Below are 17606 nucleotides of genomic sequence, written 5' to 3'. Positions count from 1 at the left end.
AAACAGGTATAATTTGATGTTATCACATGGAAGTGATAATATCGTAGAACAATAAAACTGTGTTTAATAAATCTAACTACACAAACATGTTCTACAAGTGTAGTGGCCTAATGGATGGAGAAATGTGCTTGTGACTGAAAGGTTGCTGGTTCGAATCCCAAACCAGCAAAGTACCTCACACTGATTCTCAGGCACAGCATTAGTCGCTCATTACTGTATCACATATGGATTAAGGGCAGATGATACATTTCATTATTGTGTGTGATGGTGTATCGACAATTAATCCCCTTCACTTACATTTTGAAGGCTATTTACTTTTTGCACACTGCAGCATGAATGTAATTTTATTTTTTACAAATGGATAAATAAATGTTCTTAATGAAAATGGCAACTTTCACATTTTTTTCCTATTTTACTTTGACTTCATGTCCCCTGGCTTAAGGTGATGAATCTCGGCAGCTTTTTGAGCAATGGTGCCAGGTAGCTGCCAATCAAGTGAGACAAAGGGCAACTCGCATGATTGCGAAAATTTGCCCACCACTAATCAAAGTTTTTCAAATAGAAATTTATTGTCCAATATCAATGGGAAAGTGCGCGACTAACACTGGCCAGCAACATCGCTCGACAACATTGCTCAAAAAGTTGCCCTGTGTGTATCGTCACCTTTAAAGTGTAATTTTACATTTATGGTTTAATCTACCCTTAAGACTACACCCATCTGCTTTTCGACTCCCTGTAGGTAACATAGACAGGTCCCCTGTCTGCAATGGGAAAACATACACCCAGAAACAAGCTCCCTTTCAATACATTTCTCACTTAGCCTATTTTCTGCAGAGCAATTATAGAACAATTCAGGTTAAGTAGCTTACTAAAGGCTACTACAGCGGGCGCCCTCTTGGGACTGATTGTCCTTACCATTACTTTACCCGCTGCATGTGTACAGAGTTAACTATAACCAGTAACAAAACCTGTAAGATGGTGTATATAGCTGTAAACGTGTGTCTAACGTAAAAATGGCCACATCAAGTAATAACAGGTGTGGATCGGTGTGCACGTGGCTCCCCGTGACGCCTGTTGGCCTTTTAGCATGCAGAAAACCCCAGAATCCCTGTGACCGACAGCATATTAAAGGAGGGTGTTTTTTTTTTTTTGCAAATTGCTTCCATTAATCCCTCATGCCTCGTATCGCATAACGCTGCCATATGATATCAGTTCCCTTGTCCCTTTACAAGTCAAGATTAAATGGCATTTTAAACGAAACCCCGTTAATGTAATATGTGTCTGCAGGCAGATTTACTGGGATGTGTTGGTTGGCTTTTTTATGGAACGCAGACTAGTGTATGTCGAGCGTCTGAGGCGTGGGAGACAAAACACCACCTTAAGTGCAACATCATCCACGATGTGCAGGAGAATAACCGCACCTGTTTCTGTAAAACAATGAATACGGATTGTGATGCATGGTTTTATGGCTCTGGGGTAAACTATGCCTATATATAATCCCTAAATTTTCTGGTGTCATCATCCACTTTAGTTACAGTAAAAGGGGGAGATTAGAAAATGGAATCACTTACCGATTGAAAAGAATGTGAATTACAGGTTAAATCGGCTAGATTTATCCGTCAAGACATCAAGAACAAAGGGATGATAACGTGTATTTATGTCTATTTGTAGTCTACTCAAAAACAGGACACATTTCATGTAAAATGGGGACTGCGTCCTATACTAAATGGCAGCCTCTTCTTGCTTACACACTACAATTATTGTCTGACAGGAGTCTTTCCGGGGCAATAAACGGGACAGGTTTTCTTGGAATACAAGTAATTTCAGCGTTCACATTTTAATATCCATCCATCCATTTTCCAAACCGTTTATCCTACTGGGTCGCGGGGGGTCTGGAGCCTATCCCAGAAGCAATGGGACATTTTAATATTTACAATTAAAATTAGCATGATGTAAAACAGGGTTAGCTGTATAGGCTTACTGGCAGAGTAGGATATGTATCAAACTAACTAAGTTACGTGGGCAAGACTTTGCCTTAAACACGTTTGTTTTTGTTCTTTCAATTGTCAGTAAAATAGGTGAACGCACATTCCTGCAGTTTATTTGTAGTTTTAAGTAAAGACGAGTTATCAGGCGTTGAATTAGAGCGGATTTTGAAGGCGAAGAATAAAATATAGAAGTAGACTTAAAAAGAGAACATGATTTGAATATCGGTCAGATAATGTTAAAAAAAGTAATTTTTCGTGTCCAACAGATGGCGTTTTTGTTTGATCATATACTGTATGATAGCCTATGTGAAAAGGTAATCGTTATACCAGTGTTTACTGTCTGGCAATGAGTTATAATTCACAATTGGATAGATGAATTGGTATTGAATGATTAAATATAAAGTGAAAAGCATACCTTCAACCATATTCAATTTACTGATTTATTTGTTTTGTTTGGAACGTATCCCATTCGGAAATGTAAAATGACTTTTCAGTAGATGTAACTTACGCTCGCGGCTATTTCTCGAAGAGTCTTAAAACATTTCATTCCGCTTCTGTCACAGAGCGCTATCTCTCATTAACATGGATCTTTAACAATAAAATGGTTGACCAACTTAGTTTATTCTGATTGAAAAATAATCTAAAATATATGAAACTGACAAATAAGAGAAGCTTACACGTCAGACATTTATAGAATGATATAGTGTATAAAAACGGAAAAGATTGTATCTTTGTTAAGGACACGGCACCCATATCAAGCGGAAAACGTAATTTTGCTAACAGAAAACACCGCCATACGCGTTTCCTAAATTACTAGAGGGAGTTTTGGTTGAAGGAAATAAAGCAGCTTATTTAGTGGTTAAAGGAGAGCGCTGTCAGGGTGCTGGGGGATTTTTCCTGGCTTGTCTTTCCCCCCTTAAAGGAGTCAGGGTGCAGCCTACTGGGACGGTCCCGGCGGGTAGAAGCACGCCTCTCGGTACCTCCGATAGGGTCAGCTGGACTGCGCTGGGGGCCGAGGAGCGGACGCACCGTGGGGAAGACAGAGATCGGGAGCTACCGGTAGGTCCGCCGCCGCGAGAAATAACCTGATATTAATGTTAAGTACCGGGAAAATTAACAAAAAATTGGCTAAATGATTAATGATCCTGGGAGCGTGGGGAAGAAGCGGAGCCAGAAGTCGGCGGTTTTCTGCTCTGCGAAGGTAGTTTTGCGGCCACAGCTCCTTCGATATCCTGCGTTTCTCCAGGTTCACCCGCCCGCACCTTGATCACTGCAGGTGTAAATCACCCGGTTTCCAAGACGGAGGACATGCGAGCAGCTTCCTGAATGTTTTGCGTAAAATTCTTGCAACGCCTTAAAGTCTGAAAATCTTTGAACTTGTCGGAGGAAATCTGTTACTTTTTTCGGTCTTTAAATACTCAGGACATTTGGATTAATATATACAGATTTTTCTTGCGCTTGATTTATTTTTAAATAACTGGTTCGTGGTATCCTGGTGAACTGGGGGATATAATGACCATGTTTTACTGTGCAGAAAAGAGGACTGCAGTGGCAGGACGCAAAGAGAAGCGTCAAAGCAACGCAATTATATACAAAGTACTCTGACTGTAGAAAACAAACGTCACCATGAAACAAAGCGAAATCCCGAACATTTCAGACAATTTTCGGTCCCGAAAAAGAGGACGTATGGTCACCCTAGTGGGTGATATAGGTATGAGTTTGGGCAGCTGAGAACCGTCTGTTCGCGGTCAGTGTGGTAAAACGCAGTATGTCTAAGTATCATTACACGTTTGGTTAGTATAACATGAAACTAGTCACCGGTTAGGTAGCGGTGCTCTCTGTTCATGGTGCAGCAGGTGCGCCTTTACGGGCTCCTTTACCAGATGGGCTCCCGGGGGGTCAGGAGTCACCGGCTGTCTGCACGCCAAACCCCCGGGGGAGGAGATTTTCCTCTGTGCTGCCTGCTTCTTTTTCAAAAAAAAAAAAAAAAACACACAGTATTCTGCTCAGCCCGTTAAAATGGAAAATTGCACCTTTATCTTAATTGGTGTGATACATCATACTGGTTCGGTAATGAGCTTTTTTGGTTGTAGTGCCCTACACCATGAAGTGTTAGGAATCCTCACAGAAACCTTAATGGTGAAATGCATGTTCTCGTGGGGGATGAACTTAGAGGGACTGATTATATGTTAAAAGCAAAAATTGCCTGTAAACTGGGGAGGGGGGCTTTTTTTTAAAGGGGGCAGGGCACATTGCTGTTCCACCCCCTGAACTTTGCACGGTTTGGGTAAGGTAGATATAATTCCACTCAAGCATGACGCTGCATAGATAAGTACTGAATGACTCTGGTGCTTGTGTGATTATTTTATTTGTTTTATTTAGCAGATGCATTTGTCCAAACCCATTGTACAAACGAGGCAAATGGCACATTACAAACACACAGCTCTCAAGGAGTTCATTCAGCGTAAGTGCTGCTAGGCTGAGCTTTCTGTGAACACCCAGGTATAAGTGTAAGCAGTATAGGAGCACGAGCTACACAACATCTGTGAACCAATGCAAGAACCTAATAAGACGAATCTGCAGAAAGTGTGAATAATGTCAGGCAAACAGAGATGTTCCTGGACCAGATAAGCTTTGAGGCATAATTAACGTATTTATTATGGATGATCTGTGCGGTGCACTCTGTGGTCATGAAGGTGAGCATGTTCCTGGGTCCTCCAGACCTCCTGTGAGATGTTCATTTCCCCATCATGCTCCATATGTACGTGCCCATGGTGAAACTGGCCTGGGGAGTGGTTTATTATGGGCAGGTGTTTGCTTGGTGTCACCCGGAGTGTGACAGGCTGTGCAGGAGTGATGACAGACGTGACATGTGGGTTGTCACTTGGGTATGAGTGGGGGGGGGGTTCCTTATTCAGACAAGGGGGTCATTGCTTGCTGAAGCTTTCTGTCACATGTGGTAGTAATTTTGTCTTCTCTCTGCCACATATGACACGTTCCATTGGACCCAAATGCATTTCTGTTCCGGATCTGCAGTGTCGGGGTTCTGATCCTTTAGACTTTTGTTCCATTTTCATTCACTTTGGTTGTTTCATTTCCACACAGTCCTGAATACTAGTGCAGTATGCATCCGGATGTCATATTTGTCTGGAACATGCCTGAACTTTGCCGTAATTGGGTACGGCAGAATTAATGAGCAGGCGTATCCTATCCAGGGCCTTTTAAGCAAAGCTGCTTGGAGTCTGTTGGAGCTGTCCAGTGTTGGGGTCACTGTGGGCTGGAAGTACTAGGGACCTCGTTTTCTGGATCCCATATTTAGATGGAGAAACTGTCTATGTTGGTGTGATTCAGTGGGTTGGGGTGCTATGTCTGTGATCAGAAGGTCGTCAGTTCAAATCCCCGTGTTAACATAATGATGTCACCTTAAGCAAACCCCAGATAAGACCCCAGTCTGCCTGACTCTGCATTCTCAATAATATACATCAGTTCAGATAAAAGCATCTGTTAAAATACTAAAACGTAAATGGAATCACAGGTTTCCAAACACCCTGTTTCTGGGGCTTCTCCACTTCTTTCATACTGTTTGGTTTTAGGATAGGAAGCCTTGCCTTTACAAGACAGAATCTGCCCCCAGGGCGGCTTCTCATAATTGCCCCGGTCTCCGTTTCATTAGGGATTGAGGAGGTGGGACAGTATCTCTGCCTGGGGGTGACAGAACCTGCTCAGTCTCCCCTCCCCATCACTTCCTGTCTGTAAAAGCACAGCCTTCAGTCTGCTGGTAAACATACCTATTCTGTGTGCACTGCGATCTAGGCAGGAGAGACCTGCCTTTTAGTAATCAGGTTTAACATGCTATGTGTGCTGGTTTATTAATCTGTAAAATAGGAGAGAAAAAGTAATGCAAAGTGGCTCATTCTTCAGTGTTTCCCCTGGTTAATCTGTGTTTTATAACACAATGAAACCTTGAAATGCGTCTGGTACCCCCCCCCCCCCCCCCTTTTTTTAGAAGGGATAAAGGATATGGATGTAAAATTTTACATACAGTTTTGTATGAGTGATTTATTAGTCTCAGGCTCATTTAAAGAACTATTTTCTGGCCCCAAACTGATAGGATGTTGCACAGGTATCCTTGCCATGGAAAATCCATTCAAAGAATTTGTGACTGGGGTACACTGTTCATTCTGGGAAATTAGTGCTGCGCACGTTCTAGAAGATTCTATCTGGAGGGGAAAGGTTTTTAATTTGCCCTGGTCCTAAAGCTGATTAGAGTTATACTTCAGATGTATCCGCCAGACGGATGAAATCTGATTTTCACGGTTGCGTTGTTGTGGTTTTTGCCGCCTGTTGTGAGCGCACTGTGCGTTTGTCTGTCTGGTTCTGTTCACAGAAACTAAATACTGATATTTATGAAAAGAAATATTTCCTTATTTCCTATTTCCTTATTTCACGTAATTCTGTGGGGGGGGCCTCTAGCATGTCATACCCAGAGTCTATGGCCTGAAAGGCAGAACCACTGCATTTCAGTAAAATGCTTTTATTTTTCCCTCGCTGCTCTCCAGTGTGGCCAATGAGAATAATCCTTTCAGCACTTACATAATTACCACCAGCGGGCTGCTGGCCATGCGACTGCTCTTTCTGTGAAAGACACACACAGCAACACAAGTCATTCTGGAAAAAAATTGTTTATCTTTTTTGTTCATCTTTAGCTTCTCAAAAAGCTTCTCAAATCTCTCCAATATTTAGTGAAAGCTTTTTTCTCCTGTAAGGATTCCTAAATCAGTTGGTTCAGGATATGGTTTGGTTAATTTTTGATTCATTGCAGTTGTGAATTATCCAGATCTTTCTACGCTTTGAAGTCCCCCTGTTCTACCTTCCTCTTCTCGACTCTGTATCTGACGTTGGTGTTCCTCATCCAATTCGTGGCCGGAATCGTAAAACTTGTGACGTTTCTGAAGGGGAGTGTGGAACCGCCCGCTCCAGCCAACATCGCACAAGCTGACATCAAAGTGTTCTCTTTTTCAGGGTCGTGTCTGGGGGGTGTTGGGTAAATGCTTTTCTTGACATCCTGACAGCTGGGGGGGGGGCATGGGGGGTATGGCCTGCTGGTTCAGCCAACAGGGCCGCGCTCCGGACACTCATCCACCTATCCATCCTGTCCCCTTCAGAGGATTCCACCCCCTCTGCCCCCCCCCCACCTCTCACAAGCACCGAGTGCAGCTGCATGTTAATGAGGTCCAGATGGAGGGCTTGTCCTTCCACTGAAAAAAGGGGGGGGGAACACAGGCTTTCCATATGGAAGCTGCCTGTGAATACAGCCCCTTAACCTGCAGGCCAGTGTGCTCCCCCCCCCCCCCCCCCCCAAAAAAAAATAATATTTAGTTATTCTTCAGCTAACAGTTTGCAATAAGGTAGAACCTCAGGTGCTGCCTCGATCTGGCCAACCTAGACTCAGTCCTGCTCTTCTCTTCTGTGGGGTGACATCAGTTTCTCGAGCCTTTTTCAAACTTGATATTGACTCGTCTTTCTTATCAAGTTCTGATATCAATATATAAAGTTTTTTAATCTGCCATGTTCCAGTTCTGACAGTAAGATCCATTAATTGAGATTTCGTGATGAAACGGAACACTCCGGAAGCTTTGCCCTCACATGTTTGTTCTCTGTGTGTATGAAAGCCAAGCTGCCAGTTAACTCTTTACAGCCGGGGGGGCGGGGAGATCTCCTCAGTCCTGCCTTTAAGGCCAAATAGGAGGGCCCTCCGATCCCAATTAGCTCATCTTTCTGGCTTTTAACTGCCACAACTATTGAGTTCGAGTTCTTCCAGTCTCTTACGTTGGCTGCCGCGGGGGAGTATTACTGCCCCCCCCCCAGGCAGGAAGTTTTATGTCTCACATTGTCTTCAAAGCGGTTTTGTGTCCCCGCACCTTGCTGGGCAATGGCATAGCCTCCAGTGTTTTGTCTTGATGGGCAGGTGTCGCCTTCTGTAGATTTCAAGGATGACTTGCAGAGTGCAGTGCCCAACCTCCTTTTTTCCATTAATTTGCTATGTGATGTAGTCCCTTAACAATGGTTTTAGCTGTAGTGGTGTAAATATGTTTCCGATACCATACTTTGCTGGCTTGTGCATCCCGAACATTGTCACACTGCCTTTTTGCCATTGAGTTGTTCTGTTCATCCATAACACTGAGGTTGGGCGTAGGAGATCCAGAGGACTTTGTGACACTTAGAGGCTGAGCTGTGACATCCATCCTGTGCTAATACGATAGGCCTACCTCTGCCTGGTCTCAGTCTCACCCAATGTAGGTGGTGGTGCTATGGAACGTGGGAGAGTCTCCCAAGGTTTTACATCTAGATTAGGAAAGCTGTAGTCACAAGGTGTGTTAGTGGTAGGTAATCTGGGGGAATTAGTACATGGTTAATCCCGCTGGTCCTCATGTGTGTGATGCTACCAGAGGAATGCGGAATCAGGCAGCTGGAAGAACATCGAATGCAGCAGGAATTATGGTGTGTCTAGCAAGATACAGCTGGCAGCTTAGTGCTTAATTAAGGACGCGAATGGTTCGGATCCTATGAAGTCCTGAGGAAGGTGGTTGTAATATGTATCCCACAGCTGTATTAGTCTCTGTGTCACATGATAAGGGAGACCTTATCTTTTCAACTTTTCAAGGCAGGTGAGAATTGTGAGGTTGAGCTTTGACCCTCTGCTCAGTCATGTAGTGACCGAAATGGTAACTCTTCCAGCGGGTGAAACATCCACAAACCCTTTTAGAGGGATCGAGCATTGTGGTAGGAGAGACTTTGATAATGGGGTGACACAACTTATTAATTTAAATACAACGGTCTGTTTCTTGAGGAGGATGAATGGATTCAAATGTAAATGTTGGGGGTACACATTCCTCTCGACCCCCTTCCTCCCCCCCCACCCCTGCCATTGGGGTTGAAAAGCGTCCCAGTGATCCGTCGACGCTTTTGCTGCCGTAGAAACTTGCTGAAAAAGGCCGAGAAGTCGCGGAACAGTCTGCCATCGCCACCCAGCAAGGCTGCATCTGGTCCAACGGGTTTGTGGGGTTTGTGTGGCTCGGGAGACGCCGTGGGGGCAGGGAATTAGCATTTCTATCCTCCAATGGGAGGAACCGCTATTCACAGAGCGCTGTGTGACCTGCAATATCACGTTGCCGGCATGGATGGCCTCTCCCACACTGTGCTGGGCTGGAAGAAAGGCAGTTCGTCCCGGGTACTGGGGGGGATGCAATTTGTTATGTTCCTGTTGTTTTGCAGCAGCTGGGAAGGGGCTGTGTGCGGTAGGTGTACGAGGTTTTTATTTTTTCTAGAGCATGCATTTTTTCTGGCCGGGCTGTGACATGCCGAGTGCTTTAGGATTCATGGAGGCGGGCAGCTGCAGTGGACACCTTTCCGACGCCCTAAGTGACAAGCCTTCCCTTTCTGTGACGCAGCATAGAGGCCAGGCGCTTGTACCAGTTCTGCCCTGGTATTGGGTGACGATCAGGCTTCGCTGTATTTCATTTGCCTGTGGCGTCCAGTCTGCCATCTGAATTCCCACGCATCTGGTACCATGTTTACTGGTAATTTTAAAACCGTGAAAAGCCTCTGACCATTATGCAATAGAAATTGGATTTTTCAAATGTTAAATATTTTGTCATTTGCATAAATGATCACGGCTGTGTCAAACTATCGTGCATGACCAGGGTTGTCCTCTTGAACTGTCCTGTGCTTTGTACTTCTGTAAATTGTGAATCCCCCCCTTTTATTACTGTTACAACTTTTGGAGACATTAGAGGGGCATGGACACCCTGGCAGATTCAGGGGGCCCAGCATTTGACAGGAGCCCTTCAGTACATAAAATTATACGTAAAACTGGGCAGGGCTGGTGGGATTGGGGGCAAGGTAGAATTTTGTCAGGGGGGCCATCATTTCTAGGCATTCCCCTGTGGACTGTGGTCCTGATGGAACATTACCCCCTGCCTCTGTACGCCAGTGTGACTGTAAAGCCCATTTGACTTGATTTGAGGTCAATGGCAACTTCTATAGGTTCAAGTCAAGTTCACAGGCCTTTTAAAGCACCTCGGTAGCAGTAAATCATGTGTGTGTGTGTGTGTGTGTGTGTGTGTGTGTGTGTGTACCCAGCAAAAAAAATTAATTCCATTTCCCGCAGAAATTCCAGCAGCTTTTTGTATTCCTGGGATTTGTGAAAACGGATCTTGTGCTTTAAATAAGTGTCCCATCGGACTTTGGGCTGACGGCAGTGGGAAATCCCCTGGAGTGTGTTGTGATAGTAATTGGGAATAACCTTAAAATAGATCCATTTACGGCTAGGGAAAGGGCAGTGTTTTCCGGTGATGAGCCGATGCTGAAATGCCAGCTTATTTGCTTTATTCCATAATGGGCCGTGGACATGGGAGGGGTCCGACTGCCTGCTGTATTTATGCTGTATCACATCATCTCCTGGAGCTGCAGGAAGGAGACACAGGTGCTTGAAAAACCGTATCTCTTTGAAGGGCTGCAATAAATTTTATGTGCAGACATTAATCAAAGGTCTGGCCTTGAGAAGAGGCAATTCGGCTTTTATAAATTCTGAGTTTATAATGAAATGCAGGCCAGCAGAACGCAATGGCCGTCTGTAAAATCTCAGCTTCAGAACTCTGAGAGTGACTTTGGGGAGATACACTGATGACTAACCAATGGGGAAAAACATCTAGACTTGAGTTCAAAAGGGGCTATCAATCACACATCTCCTAATCGATACCAGTTATCACAGACTTTTTCTGGAATTCTCTGTAAGACTGTCAGTGATGAACTTCTGCAGACCAGGAGGACAGCTCCAGAACTTTGTGTGGAGATTATCACCTTGTCACCACGCCTTGGGTCTGTACTGGGGCTATCAAACATCAAAGAAGGGGGGGCTGCCTCGCATGAACAGGGGACTTGGGAGGTGAACCACCCCAAAGGTGGCCCACGGCTGCACTGGTTCTGATGTGGATGGGATTTGGGCTCCCATGGGAATAAAAGGGCAGGTACATGATGGCCACCTTGCATCATGGCATCATAGCATCAGTATCGATGCCGTGCAGCTGTAGGGTTTGATTTTATGGGAATTATGCATTTTGAACTTCACCAGTAATCTGCTGTACGTTGCTGATTTAAATTTTATTTTGAGGTCATCGGGATGGGATTGATGCACACTGTCATCGTTGCTTTCTTTCCTCTCTCATCGTTTTGGTTTAGATGTGATCATGTGACAGGGATGATTTGAGAAAGTGGCTGGATTCCTGGTCCACAGGGCGGAAGGTGGAATTGCATGAAGGATAGCTCTACTGCTGAAAGTGTACTGCGAAGTAGGTGCAGGAGGTCTCCATGAATAACTCACACAGGTACTAATGCAACCCCATTGTTGTATTATGTTAAACATTTTGGTTTATCATTGCGACCATAAATATTTTGTTCGAACGATGCCATTAAGAATTTCAATATTATTACAAGGGGCAGTCTACTACATTACTTAGTGTGCTGCAGCCTGTCCCATTTGATATTTTTGTAAGGAAATAGTAAACAATACATTTCAGGAAGATTTGTCTTTGTGGGCTTGACAATATTTACATTGGCGACGATTAAACAAAAAGGAAGTGTGTTGCCAGGAAGCGTGTGATTGGGTAGCCTCGTGCGAGTGGCAGGGTATGACCCGGTCGCCGTATCTCCCAGTGGCTGGCTTGGCATGAGAACAGGCACCTCTGACACAATGTATGGCTAGCCTGTCAAACACAGAAAGGAAAGTTTTCTCTCTCTCCCTTCCCCCTGCCTTAAAATAAACAGAAGGGTGCCTTCCCAAATTGGGAGCCACCAATCACTGTTCCAAATCGGCCACACGAGACTGACAAGGTCGGGGCTGATGTACGTCAATGTTGCCTGTGCGTCCGGTGTTTGCGTAGCTGTGTGGTGGTTTACCAAGTCCATCATGGGGTCTGTCACTTTCTCCATTAAAGGGAAGGAGAACATCTCATCTCCATACTGACTGAAATGCCCAGGCACTGGACGGGTCGAAACAGTATCTGGTCTGCTTTGTTTAAACTGAGCATTTAAAAGACCAATCGAATGCAACCAAAACAGCCAGAGCAGATGGTTTTCAGAGGCCGACAGGTAAATGAGATTCACTGTAATGATGTTTGTTTGAGGAGTAACGCTCTGCATCTCTCAGTCTCGTATCCTCCAGCATTTGGAGGCAGGGCTGGCTGGTGTGATGACCCCAGTGACCCTCAAACACGCTCTGCTTCCTCCCCAGTGCCCGCAATCAATACGGTTCCTGCCCCGTGATTAAAGCCCCCTCCACCCGCCCCAGAAGAGGGGCTTAACGTTAGCTCTGCCCCTGACCCCGGAAAAAAGTACTTGGGACACAAAAGCCCAGGGTGTTATCCGGGGATTAGTGTTGCATTCTTTGTCGGAGCGTGACCCATCCTGCAGGGATGGGGGGACCCCACAGCTATGGAAACGGGCAGCCATGGCCCCCGCACCAGCACGTACGTTTTATCCAAAGATGCAACAAGCTGAATTATAATGCCGTTACTATGGTAATTTACTCCATGTGCTGGAATTTGGTTATGGTCACTGTACCTCACAAGCCTGGACAAGACCGCAAACTGAGATGCCAGTCGTAGTTTTTAAAAAAAAATTTTTTTAAAGGATTTTAAAACATTTTGATGTTTTATTTAGATGCTCAGCTTATCTTTGTTCCTGAATTCAGATTTTTGAGTTCATAAATGGTACGCAGAAATCAAATTAAAACAGTGAAAATAATGAATGATTATTGGTGACCCTAGACGTGCCATGATTCTGATGGTCCTTTCCCATCCTTTAGGATCTTGTTTTTTTTTTTTTTGTTTGTTTTTGAAATATGATTAAAAAAGTTAATCTGAGCCTTCCAGCAACCCAAACCCTTAATGCCTACAGGTGTTTCGTGCTGCGTGATTGGATTCCAGTGTGGCAAAACAAAACATTTCCTTATGTTCTGGGCTCTGAGTCAACATCTCCACCGTGGAGCAGAAGAGCTTCACGTGCTTATCGGTCCTTGCCATCGGTCTGCTCTTTGAACCTTTAATCCCATGCGTAGCACTGGATCCTGCAGGCTTGCAGCACACTGTGAAAAGCACCTTTCTGCTGACCTGCAGTTGGGCTCAAAGAAAGACGTCTGTTTTGTGAGGCGTACGGGAAAGAAAAGACTTCATCAATGACAGAATTATTTAGAAAATTAATTAAAATGTTATGGGGTCAATTTAAGCTTTGTTTTGTTAAATGGTAGTGATGCATTGCAGTGGCAAAATCCTCCTAAATTTTGAAACTCTTCGTTTAACAGGTACCACAGCTCTTTTGATTGGAAGTGTTGTCGGTCAGCTGGGTAGCTGCATGTTTGAGGCCACTCCCAGAAATGGAACCCTGGCCTGTATTGGCCTGGGTCCTGCTCCTGGCTCTCATTGCTGATTGGGTGAAATCTGTCCAATCACGGGACTTCACGGTGAAGGACATCGTCTTTCTCCATCCTTCAAGTAAGAACTGAAGTTACCTGAGCTTTGATATCCTGATACTTTTTTTTTCACATGCTGCAACAACACCAACAGATCAGTTAGACATTTTCCATGCCTGTTAGTGCATCCCTCTGTACATAGCCTGCATTCAATGCCTCGTTCCTTAGGCCTTTGCAAGGTCTCCCATCCAGCTGCTTGACTTGGTTTCATGTTGCATTTTCACAAAGCCAGCTGTTTGGAGACATCAGACCCCTGTCACTGGTGAGCTGTCATCCTCTGTTTCTGTGTTGGGGTGATAAAATTGCCATTGACATTCTGCTGGCTTTCCGTAAAGTTTGCTGGGACACAATCAAATCTGCAGGGTCCACTTTTCCAGCCCTTGTTTTGGCTCAGCATGTTGATGTGTGATTAGTGAACAAACTTATCACCTTCATTACTAATTTTCCCACATCTTCCTCATCCTTTTTTACACCCTGAAAGGATTATGGGAATTGGGTGGGTGCTTTTCTTGGGAGGGAGGGTCCTCTGGGCACACATTACTGGCCGTCCTGGATTGAGACACAACACTTTCATTGCCCCCTCTCCCCCCCCCCCACCAAAGCTCAGGATTAATAAGTAAGCTTGAGCTCATTTGCTTTTGGGGTCACTGTTGGGTCAGGGGCTCAGATGGAAAGTTCCCGGAGGCGATCGCTCTCTTTCGGCTACTACAGGCCACCCACCCCCCTCACAGCTGCACCCAAACGTAAATGAGAATGTGTGCAGCTTCATTATCCTGTTTCTGCTACTTTGTTTAAACCACATACACGTCATCTAGTCTGGGACCCCTCTTGTAGCATAATCCTTTGATGGCACCCCTAATTACTGCCGTCGCACTGTGAAAACGTGAATAATGAGGGTGGCTTGTTTGAACAAAGCATATTACTGATTTATCACTATTCTCTTCCAGGTATGTAGTGTGTTAGGAGCCACAATAAGGCTCTTTGACAGAGCTGAGTGCTCATCCTAAATATCCTAAAAGACCTAATCCCCGTGGAGGACCTTGGACATTGTTTCAATAAAAATAGAAGAGTGGGAGGGTGACACCGGGCTGGGGGGGGGGGGTGGAGCCACGGTCGATTGACCTCCCCCCCCCCCCCCCACCACGACCCACAGCTGATGGAGCTAAAGGGAGGCGTCTTTTTAAGAGGGCTAGATGGGCGAGGCGAATCTGACCTGCCGTTCAACCACGACGCGGCACTAATCTACATGCTGCCCGCATTGACAGCTACAGTGGCGCACTCTGCTCGTTCTGTATGCAGGTTTGGTCATGACACTATGTGTTTAATGTGTATTTCAGGAATGCTCAGTGTCCACTGGAGGCAATTTATTCACGTTAATTTTGGGATCATGTATGAAGACCGTGGTGCACTCCTGAATATGTCATTCTTGGCTGTCATTCAGTATCCGTTTGTATATGTGCAGGGTCTTTTACGCTGGCCTGACTCCCTGCTTCCTTTGTGGTCCCCATAGCAACTCCCTATCCAGGGGGATTCAAGTGCTTCACATGTGAGAATGCACCGGATAACTACGAATGCAACCGCTACGCCCCAGACGTCTACTGTCCGCGAGGTACGCCCCCTGCCGCCCCCTCATCTCCCTCACAAACGGGAAAAAAATCTGCCACACAGAACTGGTCTTCAAAGCTCCCAGTTTCTTTTGTCCAGGAAGCAGACGTCCCCCTATTGTACCAGTGCTCCTAATTCATCTGAAGTATTTTAATATGAATACATTTAATTTTAAATTATGTGATCCCACTGCTCCAAATTTAAGCTTTTCTGGATTCCTCTGCTAATTAGTGTGGTTTTAGAACCAGTGTGTTTTTATAATTTTATTATTATTGTATTATCATACTTTTATTACTGTGTATAATTCTGAAATTATAGATTTTTTATTTTTTTTATAATTTTATCATTTTTTTCACCATCCCCCTTTGCTGGGGACTTATCCCATAATGCTCCACTGCATCCCACACCCCGACAGAGGCCCGGTACTGCTCCACGAGCCACCTGATGGACGAGCAGGGAGTGAGCATCTCTGTGACGAAACACTGCGCGGTCCTGGCCGACTGCCTCTCCACTGGCTGTTCCGGCACCAGCCGCCCTGGCCACCAGGTCACAGTATCAGCAGAAACCCTCTGAACCCATCTTCTAGCACGTTAGCGGTGGAATTGCTAACATCTCATCCTGACTTCCTCTCCTTTCCCACACCTGTTGCCCGACTGCAGGTCTGCACTTCCTGTTGCGAGGGACACATCTGTAACATGCCGGTGCCGCTAAACGACACCGAGGCCATTTTCAGCACCACCTCGCCGCTCAGCAGCGCTCCCTGGACGTCACGCAGGCCTGCGGCAGTCACCTGTTTCACCGCAGTCGCCTCAGCCCTCCTTTTAAGTCGCATCTAGGAAGCAAAGCCGCAAGATGCAGCAGCTTAGCGGTCACAGAACAGTATTACATTACGTTGTGTTTTTCTAATTCTCCTGACTGTTTAGCCCCGTTAGTGTGATTTTTAACAGCTTCATGTTGGCTTAACAACACTGACTATGAGGCCTCGGATGCAGTGTCACGCCCTAGTAGATTTTGGGTGCCAAACTAAGTACAGGTTGTATTCTGTGTAACATACTGTATGTATATAGTGTATTTATTTTTGTACAGTATGTTAATGCTAGAGTTAAATTATGCTAGCAGTGCAAGTTAAAGCACTTAGCAACTGAGCACTTGTCTCTGCCCCCCCCCCCCCCCACACACACTTTTTATACTTAACAAATGTAAATGCACATACATTTATTTGCACGCGGACAGGGGGCGCCGTGGAGTATATAGAGTCCTGCAGCACTGTAGCTAAGAGCTAACAGCTGATTGCTTGTTGTCGGGCTGATGATGGATCTTTAGCTTATTATTGTATTTTCATATTTGCTGTGCAGACGTGTTGGGATCCCTGAAATGCAAGGGCCATAATGGGTTGGTGCCCCATCTTGGGTTATTCCCTGCTTTGTGCCTGTAAGTTCCTGGATAGGCTCCAGACCCCCACCACTCTGCAAAGGACAAGTGGGAGGGGGGGGATGGATGGATGGATGGATGGATGGATGGATGGGTGGATGGTGACAATTTTGCTTAGACTGTGTCTAAATTTTGAAATCTGTAAAATCAACCATGTTGGGAGGGGGGTCATCCTATGTTACTTAATGTAACTGTACATTACTATGGATAGTTATACGTGCATGTTAGTCTACATTCGTTTGGTTCCATGCATAGTTACCTGTACAGTACTGTGTTTTGCCATGCATACACTTACCTTACCAGTTGCATGCAGCATGTAATGCATTTTAGAACAAGAAAATTGTTTTAACAAGCTATTGAACAGCTTCCTTGGCACAGCCCGGCTGTGCTGGTGGGAGGATGTGGGAGGATGTTGAAGATGGCGCACCCTGTCACGTCGTTGCCCTCTACATTCTGGCCTTTCCTTCCTTCCTGTGGTTGAAATGCAGATCTTGCTAAAAGTTGCCTGTTGTCGCTTTAAGCTGGCAGCCCATAGATACGAAAACGCACTTATCTGTCCTAATGCTAAGCCGATAGCCTTTTAGCCTCACCTACCATATGTAAGCACCACCCGCCAATCAAGACACGTTTCACTCCTGCTGGTTGATTTCCAAACAGTAAGGGGAGTAACCAACCCAAGTTGTCTCACTCTCTCTTCTTTACACAAGGTAATGCTGACCATCTGTTAAACCTTAGTCCCCAGTATAAACCTGAATCTTGTTAAAATTAGAAGCAGGATTGTACCAAGCACTGCATTCTGTATACATTACTGTAAATATTGCATGTCATGTATAAATATACATAAAATGGAATATTTGCTTTGTCGTCTCATGATAAATGTTAATGCAGCACAAAGTGAACATACATGATTTCGCTTTCATGTGTTAAGCCACAGAGCTTGCTGATTTCCCAGGACCTGGGGGCAGAGAAAACGACGCCCCCCCCCGGATGTGTGTATCCTCATCCTTAAAGCCCATCAGTCACCGGTCCTTCGTCTAAACTGGAGTGCAGGCGGG

General features: G+C 45.2%; 1 protein-coding gene across 5 annotated transcripts; it reads left to right on the top strand.

Annotated features, from left to right (window-relative positions):
* The first annotated feature begins 2507 nt into the window (after positions 1–2507).
* On the top strand, positions 2508–17404 carry lypd6 (LY6/PLAUR domain containing 6). Of its 5 annotated transcripts, XM_049021532.1 has the most exons (7): positions 2508–3047; positions 11229–11374; positions 11984–12137; positions 13348–13537; positions 15026–15124; positions 15536–15666; positions 15780–17404. In XM_049021532.1, the coding sequence occupies exons 4-7, from the start codon at positions 13420–13422 to the stop codon at positions 15954–15956; spliced, it is 525 nt and encodes a 174-aa protein (XP_048877489.1). In that variant the 5' UTR covers positions 2508–3047; positions 11229–11374; positions 11984–12137; positions 13348–13419; the 3' UTR covers positions 15957–17404. The 5 variants fall into 5 exon arrangements, with proteins under 5 accessions (XP_048877489.1, XP_048877486.1, XP_048877485.1 ...); XM_049021529.1 differs by lacking the exon at positions 11984–12137 and having other exon boundaries at positions 2509–3047; XM_049021543.1 differs by lacking the exons at positions 2508–3047; positions 11984–12137 and adding an exon at positions 9177–9286.
* Positions 17405–17606: the final 202 nt, after the last annotated feature.

The sequence above is a fragment of the Brienomyrus brachyistius genome, chromosome 1 (genome assembly GCF_023856365.1).
Source record: "Brienomyrus brachyistius isolate T26 chromosome 1, BBRACH_0.4, whole genome shotgun sequence".
NCBI classification, from domain to species: Eukaryota; Metazoa; Chordata; class Actinopteri; order Osteoglossiformes; family Mormyridae; genus Brienomyrus; species Brienomyrus brachyistius.
This window is presented reverse-complemented; position numbering and strand designations above follow the sequence as displayed.